Source organism: Lagopus leucura, unplaced genomic scaffold (genome assembly GCF_019238085.1).
Source record: "Lagopus leucura isolate 7727_CA_CO unplaced genomic scaffold, USGS_WTPT01 Super-Scaffold_100024, whole genome shotgun sequence".
Lineage (NCBI taxonomy): Eukaryota > Metazoa > Chordata > Aves > Galliformes > Phasianidae > Lagopus > Lagopus leucura.
Window position 1 is genome coordinate 7,193,883 of NW_024962276.1, and position 19,933 is coordinate 7,213,815.

Sequence of the window (19,933 nt, forward strand, 5' to 3'; positions counted from 1 at the left end):
CACATGAATACATATCTGCTTCCCATGTTCCATATACTTTAATTATGTTTCTTGACTATGGCAAACCTCATTCTTCCATTGATTCAAAGAAATTAAAAGTAAAAAACCCCAAACAAAACCAAACCCTCCTGTTTCAGTGCCGGGATTTGCAGGCAGCAGAGAACAGATTCTGTAAGTGTTTTAAAATTGCTCATAATTAATTGCTCATTTCAAATCTGTGTGTAGGGTGAGATTGTTGGGAATGCAATTACATGCCTGGAGAACAATGCTCTCAGGCCCACCCATGAGCTGCTGGGCTCTTGTTGGTGCTTGCAGCATTGTCTCTGCCACCGAGGGCCGAGGGGTAGGAATTGCTGGCATGTAGGCACCTGTTGGTGCAGTGTGCTGAGTTGCTTCAGCTGTGACACAGGTGCATCTCTTGTAAATATAGCCCTCCTGGTGCCTGCAGCTCATTCACAGCACGCTGTCTGTGAGCACAGCCTGCAAACTGGGCACTTCACTGCTTGTGCAATAGGTGCAGTATGTGAGTGACTCTGATGTTTGCTCTCCTGGCCCGGTGAGCTTTTTTCCAGTGTTGAGAACTATCATTTATCTGGGTTCTTCAGAGCATCTACGCCAGCCACTTTGTTGTAGGAAAGATCCAGGGCTGAGGGTCAGGAAACAACGGGCTGGCTTAAAGCAGAGCCTGCAATCCTGAGCAGCCTCTGTCTGGGGGCACAGCACTGCCCCCAATGCTGTCAGCTCACATCTGCTTCTGATTTTGTTGGTCACCAGAACGCTCTTGCTGAATGATGTTGGTCTGAGAGGGAAAGGTGGGTTTTGGCAACAAAAAGCCTGCGATCAAACTGACATTTCTGCAGTTCAAGGACTTGCTATATATAATTAGAGGATCCTCATGTTATCTGCTGCGTTGGTTCCCAGCTCAGTGCTGTCTGCTCGGACGTAGCCAGCAGTAAATGTAAAATTCGACATGGCTTTTGAGAAAGGATCCTCCAGCTGCAGCTGGCACCGAGCGCAGGGCTGGCACAGAGCAGGTTTCAGCACAGCAGTGTGAAAGCAGTCTGCTCTTCCAAGAATCCTCTTTATTCTGACACATTCAAAACAAGTCTGCTGGCTTTTATTCCCAAAGCCCATTAAAGTCATTTCAGGATTCTTTAAAAACACTTTAAAAATAGTAATCACGATATGGTGCTGTAGGAAATAAAGCTATTAGGATTAATGACTCCAAGGGTTTAGCAGCATGCAGGGCTGTCATTCTGGGGGCAGAGTTTAGACTCGATATGTCTGCTCTTATATTGATGGTATATTAAAAGACAAATGGCATGAATTGCTTAATTGCAGGGAGGTGACTTCTCAGGCATTGCTCGTGCTTGTGGAGTGAAGGAGCAGGCAGTGCTGGTGGGGCGCTGGGCTGGAGCTGCCCTCTGCCATCTTCATACTGCTGACTTGGTTTCAGTTCAGCTCTGGCAATGGATTGCAGATGATGTGATCGAGGGAAAGGAGATCAGCTTAGAATTCATGCCCATCAGAAAGCCTCGTGCGAGAGCCAGCTGATACAAGTCCCTTCTGTATATATGCTGTGTTACAGTCTGTAGTGGTGGGGGATGAATGGGAGCGAATTCCTTACAGGTCAGAAGTGCGGCGCGAGTTCTGGCTGCCTGCAATTGTTTGTGTTTTTGTTTTTTTAAATCCCCATCTCTGCTCTCTTGCTGATAGAGCCAAGTGGAGCAACTGCTGGAGAGCTCTGCTCGGTGGCCGGGCTGCAGAGCAACACAAACAGGAAATGTGAGGTACAATAGGAATGCTTTGTGCACGGAGGTCAGAAGAGAGCTGGGATTTTGTCAGATGTGTGGGTTTGTCACCTCATTCTTTCTTGGGCGTTTTGTAGCAGAGAGAAGGAGCGTGGCAATAATTTCAGGCCTTGAGAAAAGACTGAAAACTGCCTTTAAAGAGAAGCACATTGCAAAGACAGTGCCTTCATTGACTGGGCTGACTTTGGAGAGCCCTCCGGGGTTTATCTGGGCTGGAGGGTTCAACGTCTTGCTTTTGTTCTGAATTGGTTCCAGGGCTTGGCTATGGCCAGAGGTCGCGTTTTGGCCTCTGGAGAGCACAGCAGCACACAGCCAGAGGGAGTCACGTTCTGGCCCAGTGCAAAATGAGCTGAGCTTAGAATGGGAGCACTGAGAATCAGACACGTCGTGCAGTCGTGAGCTTGTGAACTTTTCCCAAAAAAAACCCCAAAGCATTGTTGGCATGCATCATCACAAAACAAATACCCCCACGCCCCTCTTTCCTGCCAGGACTACTGAACGCTTTTTAAAATCGCATTTGTTTCAGTGATCCAGGCCCTCACAGCCAAACTTGTGAGGAGACCCGAGGTAAAATCACAGAAGTGGTTCTCAAAAGAAAAGCTTACACAGCAGGGCTCACTCCAGCATTGTGAAGTACGCGTTATAATTTGGAAATCCACAGAATTTATTCTCATTCTTTTCCCTGTTAATGAGTGACTTTAATACAGGAGTATTTTCTCAGTGATTTTCTGCTTCATAAAAAAATTTGCTTTTTTTTTTTTTTTTGTAGGGGGAATCATTCAAAATGATCGTGAATAACTGATAGGTGATGTGTTCTGTGTGTAAAGGAAAAAAGCCAGCAGGAGAACCTGAGCTGCCCAACCAGGTGGGGGGGACACAAGCATGCTCCCCCTCTCAGCACTGAGTTATTGTTAAGTGTTCATATCCACTCCTTGCAGCTCTTCAATTCACATCAATTGGCAAGCCTAGGAAATAAAACCTGGTTCAGTCTAATATCTGTGATCAGATTACTGCTATTGAATTAAGGCACTTAAGGGAAAATATGTGCAGAAGACAGAATTCAATTGTAAAGCAAGTTGAAATGGAGCCTGTTTGTGTAAGGCTGGTATGCAACGTATTCTTTCATTTGTTTCCTCCATGCCTTTAAACCTGCTTCCTCCAGCTGTCCTGCACTCTGCACAATGGAACATCCTGGAATACTTGAATCAACACAATTCACAAAATCACTTCTTTGCTTAACATCTCTTGTTGGGAACTGCTGCCTCCAGTTCACATGGGCTCTGTTCTGTTTGAAACTGCAGCCTCTGTGTTTGTGATGTGCTGATGAACTGGGAGTGCCGATGAGTTGAGATGAGCACTGCTGCCAGATGAGCTGAGTAGTAACCTGGGTGCCTTCCTTGCATTTAAAACATCTGAGATTAAATGTGGCAAGGGGAAAACGTTCATCTAGAGACTGAGTGCAGTGAGTGCACCCACTGTTGTTTTACGTGTCGAAATACTGATTGATACAGCCAGCACCTCTGTTTTATGTTCTTCTGGATTATGCTGTGGAGGTAACAAATATTGCAGCCCCATCTGGGAGGCTGCGACCCCACCTCCCCTCCAGCTGGTGCCTGAATGCAGGGAGAAGCTGCTCATCCTGCTGTGAGGGTGACAAAGCCTCAAAGGGAGCTGGGGGAAGGCTGGAAGCAGGAACCTCCCTCCTGCCCCACTGTGAGCTGCTGGGCCATCCAAGCCAGCACCCAAAGCAGGATGACTGCCAGTGCCATACATGGCCTCCAGTGCTGCTGGAATCACTGCACATCAGGAGCTGGGCAGTTTATCTCAAGCTGGAACTGTGGTAGTAAACTGCTAATGGGAAGCTCCTCCGGCTGTGTGGGGTTAGCTTCCTTACTTTGACTTTTCAGAAGCCTGCAAAATTTTCATGTCATGTTAATTTTTAAACCATACTGAGCCTCTTGGGCAGCTGTGGGGTCTGAGCTTGCCCCAGGCTGCAGCGTCAGTGAGGCGGTCGGTGCACCGTTCTCTTCCTTTCAGTGGTTGATGGACTTTACCTTTCAGATGCTGACACTTGGTTTTCATGATCTGCTCTCGATTTCCTTGTGGCTGACCCTGGCTGCTGGGACGTCACATCGTGCTTTCTCCTCCTTCGCTCTCTCGCAGTCTCTATGCTGTTGGTTGTTTTTTCTTTCCAAATGAGCAGCCTGAACTTTGTGCTTTTCTCGTCCCCGCTTCCCTGAGCAGGCTGGAAATAATGATAACAGTGCAAGGCAATCTCTAATTGAAGGCATTAAAGCCAATCATCACTGCTAGTGTCAATTTGAGTAGATGCTGTGATTTATTCCTTAGTAATAATAAGTGGTTGACTAAGGAAGGGCGAGGAAAAAATGTTGACAGATTATTTTTGTCTTCTGTCAGCACCAGAGTATGAACTTGGATTCTTCCAGTTGTGCCTTTTCCTGACGTGGCTCCGTGTGACTGCTCCTATAGAAAGCAATGCGGGCATAGCTTTACAAAGCGTCTGCTTTTCTTGCTACTCCTCAAAGTAGCAACATGGCCCCATTCTGCATTCCGTAGGACCACGTGCCTGCTCCCTTGGTGGTTCATGTTCAGTCATATTCAGAGCTTGTGGCTCATCGTTTGGAATTTCCATCAGCTCTGCACCGTGGGGCAAAGCTTGACTGAAGTGGGAATGGAAACTTGCTAACAGACATGTGACTGTGAAGTTAATATGTTGCTTGAAATGCCGTGATGGTGTGCTAGAGCCCTGGCTGCCTGATGGATACTTGTGTCACCAGAGGATGCTGTAGGTATGGGATCCTTCTTCATTCTGAGACCCTTTCTATGTCCTATTCTGCATACCAGACAGCACATCAAATCACGAGACGTTTTAATCTCGTCACACAGACATACTGAATCAACATATTTACTGACCACCTCCAGACCCAGTTTTCCTCCTGTAATCACAGAGCAGTTTGTTTTGTGGGCAGCTGTTTGCTGCTCCTGGAGATAAAAAAAAAAAAGTGCTGTAAGATGGTGTTACTTTCTGGAGAGGTGTAGTGGCTTCAGAGACAAGTATGAGATGAGTCGTAGCCTGGGGCAACGCTTGCAGGATGTTTCCCATGAGAAGCAAGCTTTTGCTTTTCTAATTTATCTGAATCAAATATAAAATGACATGTTTCCCCCACTGTGGAAGGGCTGAGTCTTGAGGCCAGTGTGAAAAGCTCCATGTCCATGAAGGAAAACAGATTTTTAGTGCATTAAGTTCAGCAGTGAGTTCAGGGTAATATTTTTCCTGCTGGCAGACGTATCACTTTTCTAATATTTCTAAATTAGAATCAGTCTAAAATTATGTCTTCTCCAAAGAGAAAAAGTTAAAATTAGATGCTGTTCTTGTGCTGCAGCACTCACGCAGGATGGCTGTTGTGTGCAGGGACTGCCTTTGAGATGCAGTTGTTTGCAGCTATGGGTTTGTTCACAGTCTGGATGCACAGAGTGATTAATAACGTGAAAGCGTGATTCACTCTTAATTGGAGGTGCAGTCATTTCTCCTCCTGGTAAAGACTTCTCTGTTGTAAATAACAGGAACATCAGTGTGTTTTTAGAGGTCTTGCCTTGCAGAGGTGAATTTCCAAATGTGATTTATAGATTTATTTTTTTTTTAAAGAGTCTACTTTCTAGACATTTCATAACACATTTGAAATAACTCGTTTCTAAGGATTAGCAGCATCTATTCTATCTGGGGTGACTTCAGTCACTAAACTTCCAAATTCTCTGAAGGCTGTGAGTTCAGGAGTTCAAGGTTGCCTTCTCTAAGAGTTGTGCAAATAGGGATTTCCAGCCGTTCCCCAGATTACTATTAGTAAAGCATAGATTTATGTTGAGTTGCTCTTGGTGACCAGCTCTTGTCCTGTTTGATTTTAAATGGCACAGATATTTCTAACAAATGGCATTCCAGCCTGACCACAGGCTCCTGCTGGTCGTCAGCAGTGGCAAGCAAATGCTTCTAGCCCGAGTCAGCAGAACGTTTCTCAATTTCTCCTGCGTTGGCCCTTGTGAGTGCCTCCTGCAATGGGGGAAAAAAAACTTCATTGGAAGAGGGTGAGGAAAAGACAGTTGTGTTCAGGATCTTACATGCCTCGAATTTCTGCGACTGTTCCTGGTTTGGCAAGCAGCACGTCTACTGAGTCGGCTGGTTTTAGTGTTTGTTGTCTGGTATGAGGGTTTGAAGTAGTTTTATGGAGCTATTTTTAAAGGTGGAGTTGCAGAGGAGAGGTCTTAGAGGTTTTCCTAAAGCATTGAAAGAGGTAAACCTCAGAGTATGTGCAGAGGGGGAGAAGGTGATGGGAAAGTATTGCTTGGAGAGGCTTAAAAACCAGTGTGAAATGAGTCCTTGTGACTCAAAGGGGCACAGATTGTGCATCTGAGTGTGGACTGCCTGGGATTTCCCAAAGGTGGCACCTGGAGTTGGCTCCCCGTGCTCTTAAAGCAGAGTTAAAACAGCTCCACAGAGCAAAATGGTGCCTGTTCTGCAACACGCAGACCCTCCCTGCGGCCACAGCCCTGGTCAGCCAGCCATTGTTTTGGGAGGTGCTTGGTAACCGGGCTCTGTGGAAGTGCTGTGCTCTGTGTGAGCTCTCAAAGCAGCGCTTGAACAAAAGCAGATGTGGGGGTGATGCATGAGGCTGCCGAGCTGCGAGCTGCTGGCCCTTTGACTCACAGGACAGCTGGGCTGCACTGCGAGGACACGGGATTGTTCTGCTCTCCTTTGGCTCTCCCTGATTTCTAAGACCCTGCACTTCATCGCTCTACGTGAACTGCTTATGCTTTATTTCTTATTCCAGTTAAAATGTGGCTTCAGTGGGTTCCATAACTCCAACTTCTTTCCATTATAGAATTGCTCACATTGCAGCAGAAGAATGATGTTCAATTGGTGTAGTCTCTAGGTGGCTCATTGGCTATTTACAGCAGCTTTGCAAATGCCTTTATTTTTTCCACAGGCTGCCACTGGTAAGATGTTTCCTTTTGCAGACGTCTGTTGGTTAAGCTCTTAACAGGAGGTGATGCTTTGGGACTGTTGGGCCATTCCGAGGGTGGTAACCCCATTGGAGGAAGCAGCTCATGGCAAGGAGCTCCCAGAGAAGGCATTCTGTCTTTGCATCCTCTTGGGAGCACAGAGCTTTCTTTACACCACAGTGTGCAGTTTGAGAAGAGATGCTGGCAGCGCTCTGAGTGAAACCTTGCAAAGAGGATGGGGGAGCTTCATTACAGCACAGATGATATTTTACTACTGTAAAACTGAAAGTAACGGCCTGCCATCACAGCTGGCTGTAGCTGTACCGTAGTGTGGCTGACCTGCCAAATTTTGTGGAACTGAAAATCATACTTCTTGATTCACACACCATGTCGCCCTGCCTCGGCAGCAAGCTTGCGCTTAATCTCAAGGGAACGTAGGAAATGGTCATTTAAACTCAAGTGCATGGGGATTTCCTCCGTGCAGATTTCATGTTCAAGAGACTTCTACTGCCAATTTCTGCAGGTGAAATCCGTGAGTTAAGGAGGATGGCTCAAGAGACCTTTCTCTGTCCCAGGTTGGCTGTCAGACTGGGGAGGGGAAGCAGGGGGTGCAACTAAATTCTGCGAGCTTTAGAACGTGGTGGAGAAAAGTTACCAGGTTTGCCATGAATGCACTTGGTGATTTGAGGAGAGCTTCAGTCCGTCTTTGCCCCTGTCCTCCATGAGTAAAACAGAAATGCAGTGTTTGTTTAGGTCAGTAATTGTTGGGAAGGGGGGGGAGGATCTTGCAGCTGTTACCAAAAAGGAGCCCATCGTCAGTGTGACTTCTCACAGTGTCTCTAGTACATGCTACAAGTCACTTGTTCATTCTTCCTTCCAAATCACTTCTTGTGTATCAAGTTCCGGATCTCTTCTTTCTTATTTTACTTCAGTGAACTTCAGAATTCGTATCTCATTGCCATGAGCTAAGTTGCTGTGTGGATGTGGCTGTGTAGGTGCTCTGGTCTCTTCATTGAGGCCTAAAATGCTGGCATGAGTGAACCCAACTAAAATCTTCCCTAAGTCTAGAAAGGCACTGAGGCTTCACCTTTAGTGCGAGGCTGCAGCATCTCACCCTCTCATGTGCAAATGAAGACTGTAAGATTCTCATACCTCAGGCTCCTGCTTTTCAAAGTGAGCTTTGGGAGCCTTAAAAGGGGAAATGGCAGCGTGGGGTTCTATCGTACTTTCTCTTTCCCTCTTATTTTGTAAGAAATCTGGCTTTGGGAGGTATCAGGTTATTGGTCTAATAGACCTCACTTAAAGGATTTCTCTGCTACAACACCTAGTGCTGGGTTCAGAGTACGGAATGTAGCTGTAGGATTGCCTCTCGACTTCTTGTCTATTAAAATAACAGCAGTTCTTTAAGGCTGAAGCATTGAATTCTTCAGTCAACACTGATGCTCGTTTTTGGTGGTTTGCCCCAGAAATCGTTTAATGTAAGATGGAGAGCAGGAGAAATCCATCTCTGTGGCATTTAAATAACACCACAGTTTTGATTTATATTTCAGACCACTTTTAGCAAACAGCAGTGAGGTCACTTTCTGCTACATGCAGAAATACAGGCATGAGTTAAAGCCACAGATCTTTGGAGAAAGATCTGAAAGTTGCAAAGCTCCAATGGAAGATGTGATAAGCTCTGGTTGTTAAAAAACTTAACATAGAATTTAAATGCTTTCATCCTCTAAAAACAAGAGTAGGGAGAACACCTGCTCCAATAAAGCTGCTGGCTGTAAATGCCTTAATGAGACCATTTAAAAGCTTTGAAAATTTTCCTGTTTTAAGAAGTAAGGATTCTTTCTTTGCCCTGGCAGCAGTGCCGTGCTGTACGATGCCATGGCAGAAACTGAAAGACTCCTTGATGTTTGTATTTGATGACAAGGGAGAATTTTTGGAAAAAGTATTAATAGCTTAGGTGGCCCTTCAGATGGTCTTAGAAAAGGTCTGTATGTCATTTAACATATTTAACATCATCAGTGGCCTAAGAGAGAAAGTTTTAGCCTACGTTCTTTGCATCAGAGACAAATGGGGTAAATGCAGGTTTTTTCTTTTGATCTTCATTACAACTCACATGAAATCCATTTGGAATTATGTTTTTCCAGGGTCCACACATAGCATCAGTTACTCTTGCTGCCTATGAATGTAACTCTGTTAATTTTCCTGAGCCTCCATACCCGGATCAGATCATCTGCCCTGACGAGGAGCTGAGTGGCGGATCCATCTCCCTGTGGGCGATCATCTCAAAAGTCAGGCTGGAGGCCTGCATGTGGGTAAGGCTTGCTTTAATCTACACACCTGATTTCTCCGTTCAGCACCGCTCAGCAATTGCTTACTGCAGCCAAATGATGATGGCTTAACGCTGCTGCATTTACATCTGTGGTACGAAGTGCTGCTTTCCTGATCAACCTTCTCTGCGCTGGCTGTGTAGTACTGATCCCCTGTAGTATTAATCTTAAAGTTCTTGAAGGACTGACTTACGAACTGTTACACTGCATGCAGTTAAGCATTAAGCTTCAAAAGAATTGGAATTTGTATCTTCAGGCAAGCTGCAGATACTCTTATGAAGGGATTCAGGCCCTGGTGCTGCAGCCAAGGTGTTTATTCTGGGTTCTGTCAGTGAATCAGATTAAATACAATGCTGTGTTACATGTTTCTGCATATTATTTCCTTTTCTCTGCCTGTTTCCATCAGGGCAAACTCTTCACTTCAAACAGGAAAAGCAGGTTGGCTTCTAAGTGAATCAGGAAATGCTGTCGTTGGAACTTCCTTTCTGTTTCTTTTATTCCCTCTGCAGTTTTTGTATAGTTTGCTTTTCGGATGACTTTGATCAGTCTATTTCATTCCGGATAGGTGACTTTAAATCCCAGTTTACACAGATGGATCTGCTGAGAACTGTATGCCAATTCACTTTGTTTTTACTGCTGGATTCCTCTTCTGAGGGACCATTTAATTGTTAAATTAAATGTCAAATTCAAATGTGCAGAGAGGAAATCCTGAAAACAAATGGCATTTGCTGTCTGCCCAGTGGTACAAGAAGGCATCTTAAGGGAACTTTGGTCACTACAGCTTTAGAACTGATCAGCAGCTCCACTGCCTACAGGAATGAGGCTGTGACATCATGGACTCAAGTCTTGTCAGACAAAGTAATGTACAGCTCACAGTGTTCATGTGGAGTGATTTACAAAATCCATTGTGATTTTAATCATGGAAAAACTTGAAGCCCTTTCGAGAAGCAAAGTGCATCTTCATTTTCAGTCTATCTAATGAGAGCACAGATTCCCCTGAATGCTTGGTGGGTGGCTGGAGGTGCAAGTACTTATAAGACCACAAATATAAGCTTTTTTTTCTTTTTTTTATTTTGCTGCTGCTCTGCCTCTGCTTGAGTTTGTTTAATGCAGACAAAAATGGCATTTATAATCGTGTTTCTAGGTTGCAAAATACAAACGCAACTAAGGGTAAACACGCGTTGCTTAATCTTCAGCATCTAGAATAACTGAACAATGATGAGAATTAGCTCAGAAATGAATTAATAGCACTGCAAGCATTGAAAGCTTGCATCCTTCAGAGCAGAACAAGCATTACCTCCAGTCCTTTGTGAGAGCAGCATTTCTTGGTCCAGGCTGTGGAAAGGAGAAAGGAGCAAACCATCCCCCCCCCTCCTTCCCTTCTCGCCTTGGAGTTCCCTGACCACCACCTTGCTGCTGACCTCTGTCTCCACTCGCTTTTCCCTCGGGAGCATCCCCGTCTCTCAGTGGTGTCTAGTGTAATGTTATGCTTTCTTGGAATGTTTCATGAGTACATAAACATCGCTTGCTAATTTCCTGTAAGCCAGATCACGTTGGCGACTGCTGCTGCTTCTTCCAGTGTGTTTCTTTTGTCCTAATTCCAGTTCATGTTTTATGGAAACTGTTGAAGAAACTCTGGGTTCTGTCGTATCTAAACCAGATTCCACTGAAATGGAAAGTAACAGCAGCCTCCAGAAGACAAAGCAAGATGAGCTTTTACAACTCAGAACCTTACTAAAAATTCTTGATTTGAATTCATTTTCAGCTTGGAAGTGAAATGGGAAATAGTCAGGGTAATTCCTCATTGGATTTCATTGACTGAACTCTTTTGGTTTTTTGTTTTTTTTTTTTGGTGAAAGTGGGAACTTCTAATTGGATGTGAAATCTGAATGTATCGGTGGATGGATGCAAAAGCAAAGGAGTGACTGGATGTGTGCAGATGTGCTCCTTGCACAGCACATGGAGCTCTGAGAGGAAGAGGTGCAGCAGCGCTGCCAGCCTCTTTCCTTCAGCCTTGTAAAGTGAAACGCTGTCGAAAGGCTGCAGTGAGAGCTGGCTGATCTCCCTGATTGTTTGGAAGGAGACAGGAGAGGGGTAGGAAGATAAGATTTCATGTAAAATGTTGAAAGTGGGACGGTCCCACCGGGGCACTCGGCAGAGCTCTGCCTGTAAGGCGGCCCAGGCTGAGCATTCTGCAAGGCCTGAGTGCAGGGATTGCTCTGCAGAAGGGATTGGGTTCAGATCACAAAAACATCAGCATCTGTTCCAGCCAACCTAAACCAGGTACAGCTTTTTCCAGAGATTAAAATCATTACTGCTCCCCTGCACGTCAGTGATTCTCATTTCTGCTGATAATGAATGTTGCTGGGATTAAACACCACCGTATCTAAGGAGTTATTAGGTGAAATGGAAATGATGGTTTTAAAAATCACTATAAAAATTGGCTCCACCAGTCCTGGCCTGCAGAAAGACTCCCCTAAACAATCTGCTAGGTGTATGCCAGTTTTCACAGCCTGCTATCCCACGGGGACGAGGAATTCAATAGTGCCCTACATTTTTAATGTGTTGCAGCTTTTTTTTTCTTTCTTTTTTTTTTTGTACAAGTAAGGAGGGGAAAGAATAAAAATCTTTAATTGCTGGGGATTAGCAGAACAGGCAGCCTGTATCCTGACTGGGACAAAATCAGTTCTAACGACTCTTCTAGTGGAGTCATTTCCCCATTTCCTTTTCTGAATATACTGTGTAAAAGAATTTTGCTCAGCACCTATTTGCTTTTCCAATTTGCAGCCAGCAGAACTTGCATTCAGTGTTACAGAGCTAATGTTACAGAAAGCAGTTAAATAGTTACTGGCTTGTATCCTTAATTGCTTGCTTTATTTTTTTCCTTAAGCATTCTTAGGGAACCTATCTTGGGTAGCCCTGAAATCATATGATGTTGCTGCAACTCGGAGATGTTTTGTAATGGGCATGTGACTGATCCACTTTAATGAAAGTTCACGTCCAGTACACGCATGCAAGCCTCTTCCTCAGCTAGCAGGACGAAGCCAAGGCGAATTGGCAGAGCCTGGAGGAGCAATGTGACTTTTTGCTCTTGCATCACCCTGAGAACATAACCTCAAGTGAATTTTTCTGAACCATCCTTGCTACTGTGTGCAGACTGATCTCCCCCCTGTGCCAGCAGCAGGCAGATTAATGAAGTTCAGCTTGTTGCACCCCTTTGAGCTTTTCTGCTGTGGAAAACGAGGCGTGAACGTGTGATGATGTGCTTGAAGTGAGACCTTAGCAGGTGGGGTAACTGCAGAGAATGGCGGGATGGAAAGCCACAACCTGTTGGTTTGGAGTACCCACAGCAGCTGGAATTCTCCCTCACATGCAGCTGCATATAGAGTGGGAACAAAGGAAATTGAAAGGCTTTTACATAGCTTCAAAGGGATAGAAAACCATTTGTTACTCACTCTCAACCCTAAGAAAGAAAAGCCATCTGCGTGCAGCTCAGTTTTAGCACTTTTCCAGTGTGCTGCCCGAGTATTGTGTGTTACCTGTCCTATATTTAAACTATTCTGAGTTTAATCCAAGTTCCTGTTTCATTAGCCTCTGTTTATCCATATGTTCAGTCTCAGTCGTCTCTCTTTTCTACTCTTTTTCTTTGGTTAAGCTAAAGTTGTATTTACCCACAAGACTGAAATGAGTCATTTGATGTCTTGAGAAAACAAATATAATTTTCCTGTGGTGAGAAAGGAACCTTGCTTTCATCTCTGGTTCTCTTGGCTTTCTTTATTCCATCTTAAGGAGAGAGAAATCTCCAGATCGAGCTTTGTTTCCTTGCTCATAGCTGTAGTAAAACTTGACCCTGTTTTCTAATAAACACTTGCGCAAGGTCTCATGACTTTGTGAACCGTAAGTAAACTGCATGACGGCACAGGGGAGGAGCTCCCAGATTGCTCTGCAGGCTGTGCAGGAGCTGTCACATGCTGGCAAGTGTGCCTGGCTCCGTGCAGGAGGCGAGATGGCTGGGCTGGGCCAGAAAGTGGGATGGGGATGGGCTGCAGCACCCCAGAGCAGCACACTGCTGGCCCCAGGGCAGGCAGGGCTCACGGCAGTGACCTTGCAGTGTGGCTCTGCATTGAGAAAAGCTGCATTTCCCTAATATGGAAAAATGGGATCTCAAAGCTAGTGGCTTTTATTTAATGTCAGGAAAAAGCTGTCCTGGTGGATGGAAGCAAGCTCCTCAAAGCACAGCTCTGCAGTTATAACGTGGCACACATCTCTGGCTTCTAACCTTTTGAATTGTCTGTGCATATCGCGTTTCCCATTTGAGAGCAGAGAAATAAATCTGGATTATTCTCTTCCCAGGGTGCTGGCACAGCCATCGGAGAGCTGCCTCCGTATTTCATGGCGAGGGCAGCCCGGCTCTCTGGTGCTGAACCTGATGATGAAGAGTACCAGGAATTTGAGGAGATGCTGGAACATGCAGAGACTGCACAAGTAAGAACAGTGCAAAAGAAAGAATTAATAAAACGCAGCATTACTAGATGGGAGTAAATAACCATTGCAGTGAAATGGGAATAGGCCAAAGATCAGTTGGTGCAAGTACACAAGGGACTTCCCAGGGGTGGAGGGAGATTCTCCGTCAGGTAGAGATACCTCTGGGGTAGGAGATTGAGAATTGAGCTTGTTGAAGCACGTGTGGTAGTGCAGCCAAAGCATTTGCTACGAATGCTGCATTTATTTACAGTTCCAAAGGCAGCACAGTATAGGTAGAGAGAAAGCAAACAGGTTGGTGACAGAGGAGAGGCTGTAACAACCATGATTATGGAAAAGCTGCGTTTAAAGCCTCCCTGGGCCAGGTGACTGTCAGTCAGCTTATCCCTCCCCACATGACCTTGGCTGCTGACAGCCTCATCAGTCAGAGGAAACATATTTTTCCTGATGTGAAAAATGCAGTGAAACTGCCCTGAATCCCTTTATGTTGTTGATCTTGTGATTTGTTCTCTTGAAAGATTAAATACCATTTGTGTGATAACATAGTTTGCAACTGATGCTGTATGTCAGTCAGATGTTACAGTTCTGCATTCAGGACAGGAGTTTGCATCTTCTTCAGAAGCCATCCATAGCCATTAACTGTTCTGCTAGGGAACTTTCTTGATATAAATAAATACTTCTCTTTTCCCCTCCTCAATAATGGATGAAGCTTTTGGAAATACTGAGTGCAATCTAGTAATGATAACAGTGAGCCCTGTGTTTTATGAGAGCCTTCCCCTGCTAAAAAGTTCCATAGGGTTTTCCTGCTATTTCATTAGTAAATTCTTCTGTTCCTTTGAAGATGTAGTGGAAGGGGGCAAAAAGAAAAACAAAACTGCTTTGGTCTTTGTTGTGCTGTCAGTCTTTGCTTGGCAGAGTAATCCCCAGCTGTATAAAAAGCACGTCCCATTTAAAGAAACAACACCGACAGTCAAATGCATGACTTGAGAGCTGAGGCGCTATCTGTGCTTACTGAAGCTCCCAGCAAATTATAGCACATAAAGCTCTGGGAGCAGCCAGAGCCATTTCCAGAATGCACAGTGAGATTCTTGGGCAGAACGTTTTTGCTAGAGAGCGTTTTGTCAGGACAGGCCAAAGCGTGGCTTGGCTGTATGGACTGCTCTGAGCAGACGGGTGGCACTGTGTCATTCATTAAGGAAAATGGTGCTGTTATTTAACAGTATTTTTGATTTTATTTTCTTGACAGTTGAGTTGGGATTGAAACATGTTTTGTGGATGGATAGCCAGAAAGAAAAAAAATCTTTTTGAACTACACTTGTGGTTTGGATTCTATAAAATTCTCTTAACATGAGGCTTTGACAGTCTGATTAAATTGTATTGCACTTATAAAACTGACAGTTCAGTTTTTTCCACTTAATAATACGACTTCCTTTTGGCTTTTGGCATCGATCGTGTTTTTGCTAGATGTCTGTGGGAGGCAGGCCTGCCTATTCCTATGACCTTGAGTAAATCCCAATCGTTAGCACAGCTTATCACTATTTGTTCTGTAATTGCAACTCCGTGACCAGTTATAAAGTCTATTTTTAAATTGCTCAGTAACAGTCTGTATTACCTACATCAGCTTGTGCCATTCTGCAGGTTTAGGTCTTGTGGCCATGAAAGCAGGGAATGTGACAAGTGTGTCACTCCATGGAGGCTGCACGGCTGTTTGACGTCAAGTGGCAGAAGCCTTCTCTCAGCAGAAAGGTCTCGCTTCAGCCTGCCGTATTGAAGGGCGTGAAATGGGGTGTGTTGGATTTGGAAGAATAGCCTCCCCCTCTACTTCTGCTGAGTAGAGAATGCCTACGAGGCACAGCCAAACAGCTTGACGTTCTGCCTGCGTGTGTTTTGTTTAGAGCTGCTTGCTGCTGTTTCTCAAAAAACAATGGTAATTTTGAGAACCAGATGAGGATCTTCTATGGTGAGAATAGACCATGAATTGAACATCCAGCCTGACTGATCTTTGAGGGGGAAATGTTCCTGCTAGTTTGGCAGCTTAAAAAACAACCACCAAAAAAAAGGGAACTTAAAATTTTACACTGTTAATTCTCTTTTAGTCCTCCATTCAAAACTGCATGGAGTGAAATATTATTTACTTTACTTTGAAGAGTCTGTTGGGTGATGCTGTGTCAATTGTAAATCCAAGTGACCTTTCTCCTTGAGCTGGGTTTTGAGAAAACCCATTATCCTGCAGATGATGCGAGACTGCCTTGTACTTTCCCCGTTGCTGTACTTTGGAAAAGCCCCTCGTTTTAAAGCACACTCACTTCTCCTTTCCAAGCATCTGTGCGTGCTGCTGAGCCAGTCCTGTTTGCACACACTGAGCTCCAGAGCTTCTCCTGCCTTGTGGCTGCTCTTGTTCAAATCGAGTGGCTTTGTCCCAGAGAAGGAGTGTGGCTTACAGGCAGGGCTCTCGTTTCTCAGAGCTGCACACGATGCAGAGCCCAGCATGCTATAGGAGCAGAGCTTGCTCTGATTTGTTAGTGCTTAGGCACTGTTTTAGAATTATACACGTTTAAGTTGCTCTGAACTCTCTTCCAGTCAAACTCCAGGGCAGTGGTGATTTTTACAGAGCTCCCTCGTGGCAGTGGGGATCTGCAGCTCTGCGTTCAAACCAACCTCTCAATTAGGGGAAGTGAATCTGCTGCTCAGTGCTGGGGCAGCACATTGCTAATCATACAGTGTGAGCAGAGCTCTGTGCCTCGTGGCCACGCACCCGAGTGCAGGGCTTTTCCTTTGCTCGTGATTAACGGCTGCTGATTGCGAAGTGCTCTTGAGTTTTCTTGTGCTGAAGTGCCATAAGCTGGCAGAGGTTTCTGGTGCACGTGGAGCTCAGTGCCAGGCTGCCCTCGAGGTTCCTGCTGATGGATGCTGCGTGGGCCTTGCAGTGCCACAGCACTCTTTGCTAAGAGAAGTACCAAAATCTTTGCTATCTGTCTAATCCTTAATGACTCCAAGTGCTTGGATTCATTAAGTAGCATATTTTAAAAAACTAATTATTTACACATTAGGCTTTGCTTCTCTGCAAGCCAAATTTCCACGTGAAAATGTTTTGGAGTTGCCTGTGTTTCTGTCAGCCCCTGCTGCTCACTGACTGCCCAGGCTGCATCCTGCCTCTGCAAGGACACAAACTTGACAAAGGGTTAAATCTGCAGAAATGCCGGGATGCAGCAGGACCCCTGGTAAATGACCAGTGCCATCTGCACACTGGCTGCCCGTTGCTGCTGGGACCTGTTTTTGCCTCCACTGAACCTTTACTGGTTGTGGTTTGTCTGGCCATCACATGACTTCTCTGAAAATTCCCCCTCCCCTCCATTTCCAGTAAACTGTTTGAACAGGAGTGACTCAGACTGAAACCAGCTTCCCTGTAACCACAGGGCTTGTTAAAGAATTTGTCAACGTGGAATCAAGAGGGTTTGTATTAAACTAAGCTGCAACTGCTTCGGTTTGCATTGCGTCAGGAGTTCCACCAAACAACTTCCTGCTCAGAGAGGCGGCTTCTTGTCTGCAAGGAGTTAAAGAGATGAACTTTGTGATAGTGGCAGTCGAACACATGCGAAACCCATCTCTGCAGCTCTGCTGAGAGGTCCTGTGCCTTGAGCTGGATTGCTTTTCCATGTCCTCATGCAGGTCTCCCAGTGCAGGAGCAGAACAAAGTACGCTCACCACACCCAGCCGTGGTGACTCGGAGCACCCAGCACTGTGTTCCGACACGACACCGTGACTTCACTGAAATGGAATGATTGGGTTCAACTAATCGGCAAAATATTACTTAATTAGCAGTGTGAAGGTGGCCGAATTAAAAAATGGATCTCTCCCATGATTAAACTAACAATTGGTATCTGGTGAGTTCTGCTTGGGAAAGACTGCTGGGCTGCTGCTGGCTTAAGCAGAAGCTTTTGAGGGTATTCTTTACAAGAAGAAGAAGTTAAAGCAGACCACAGAGAGCCTTCTATAAAGCAGTTATCTTAAAAATGGAAGTGGTAAAGTTGTATACAATAACTGGAAAACATTGACTTCTCTTTTTTTTTTTCCCCCCAGAAGTAACTTGTTGAAACCCAACATCAAATTCTGCTCATCATGTTTCTTGCTTGATCTTTCAATCTCCTCCTTTTCTCATCAGCTTCCTCTTAGGTCTGGGCAGCCCGATGGGTGCCACCAGGAGGCTTGTCTGCATGCAGATCAGTGTGTGCTTTTGTTAATGTGTGGACTGAGGTCTCTCCCCTCCTTATCTTAGCCCATAATTAAATGTAAAGTCAAAATGAATCAAGCTTTGGAGCTTCCGAGTGGGTCAGTGAAAGCTTTAAATAGGGGAACTGTTGGTAGAGGGACCTTTTTCAGGAAGGGGGGAGCAAAGAGTTAATATCTGCACAGGGCAGACAATGGGAGCTGTGAGTAAGAAATGTGTGAGCAGCCTCCTTGCTGCATTTCTTTGAAGCTGGCAGTCTTGTGCCTGCATTGTGGCTGCATTGTTCTGTTCATTTGCACACCTGCTTACAGATAAGGAAAACCCAGCGTTAGCTTTGCTCATGGTAATCTAGAGATGACTTTTTCACATTCTTCTTTGAGCTTTTCTTTGTGATAGCTCTGTTAGCTAAAAGTCCAAGGCCTTCTGCCTTCTTTTGGTGTTCAGTGTGAAAGTACATGAATCAGTCAAAGCACTGAAGACATCAGGATTGCTTTGCAGTATTTTCACTCAGTGTTTGGCTGTTGGCTCAGAGCAATTCTGTAGTGCCAAATAAGTCACACTGCAGCAGAAAGTGACCTCTTAAGAAAGAATGTACCAAGTTTATTGTAACTCCTGCATGCTGCTTGGTCTAGAGCACTTCTGTTTCACTCTTTCACAGTCATTTGGGCTTTTTCAGCTTTGTGAGCTTCTCAAAGAGAAGGAGCAGTTACTGCTTGATAAGTAGTGTGTGGCATGGGTGAGTTTCTCTGGAGAATTTGGATCTGAGGGGAAAAAAAAGTAATAAAATTGTTTACAGATCTGCTTGGGAAGAAAGTTGGGCTGTTTTTCTCTCATGTCTTCACATAGGACTCTTTGGAAATATTCAGATTAACGTAAGAATTTCTACTATTTCATTTGATGGATTAATAGATAGAGTTATTTTTCACTTTGTGTGGACAGACAGGTTGTGTTGCAGTGCAGGAAGTCGCTTCTAAAATACTGCTGGCCCAGAAATATTTTGAAGAAGATAAGGAATAAATGAAAGGCTGAACAATTTGAATTGAAGAACTCAGTATTCTGAGAAAGGCCAATCAGAATTTAGGGTCACATAAGCTGCTTCAAATATTTGTTTTTCAGGGAACACCTTCAATAACTGATACAAATTAATTATCGTATCGTGGCCTTTTTTTTTGTTTTCTCTGCTCCAGACACTGTTTAAATATCCGTGTTGTACAAGAGTCTGGTATGCAGACCACTTCTCTAAGCTGTCTGGGAACCTCTGCTCCTTCCCAGGGCAAACCAGCAGAGGTATGCTTAGCTTTGCACATCTGCTGCCTAGGTTGACTAGGAAGACTGGTGTGTGCAAAAGGATTTCTCAGCTGTGTATGAAATCGTTTACTTTTATTAAACAAGTGTTTTTTCTGTGCATGGGCTTCTTCCTTAAATTATTTCTAAGTTCCCTTTGGGGAAAGTGTGGCTTTTTTCACTTCTAGTGACTGTGGCTCTGTTTTGTAAGGGATTGAAAAGGTCAATCTGTGTGTCTGGTTATCACAGATTGCTTCCTTTCTTGATGACGATGGCTAAAGTAAAGTAATAACTCACTTAATTCCAGCCCTCTCGAGCCCCTCCTTGCAATGCCCGGATCTTAAACCCAGCAAAAATAGGATTTTATAATATGTAAGGGATTTAAAGAAAAAAAGTCAGCAATATCCTGGAATGCCGCAGCACACATCGTGCTCTGTAAGCAGATTGACAGTGCTGTGGCCACAGCAGCTAATTGCGATTGCAGCTCTGAGATAATGAACACTCACTGTGCAGCTCAGTGGTATTTGAGGCAGCCGGCACGTTGGTGGAGGCAATGCCAGAGCACGCTTCCAACTGCAGAAGCAAAGGCTGCGGGGGTCAATGTCTGATGTGTGGGAACTGGAGTGCTGGGATGTCCTTCTGCTTCATTCTTCTCTCTGTAGGTGGCTGCTCGTATCTCGCTATGGAATCATAGAGAAATTAATCTTGAAAGGGACATCAGGCGGTCTGTAGTCCAGGCTTTTGCTCCAGGCTGGGTCAGCAATGAGGTCGGGTTCCTCAGGTGTTAT

General features: G+C 44.9%; 1 protein-coding gene across 7 annotated transcripts in view; it reads left to right on the top strand.

Annotated features, from left to right (window-relative positions):
* The window catches only part of VMP1 (vacuole membrane protein 1), a 56,584-nt gene that overhangs the window by 13,664 nt on the left and 22,987 nt on the right, over positions 1-19,933 (top strand). For all 7 annotated transcript variants that reach the window (XM_042879746.1, XM_042879743.1, XM_042879749.1 and 4 more), the window contains 2 exons: positions 8,969-9,136; positions 13,505-13,636. In XM_042879746.1, coding sequence (XP_042735680.1) covers positions 8,969-9,136; positions 13,505-13,636 — 300 coding nt within the window. The remainder of the gene's footprint in view (positions 1-8,968; positions 9,137-13,504; positions 13,637-19,933) is intronic.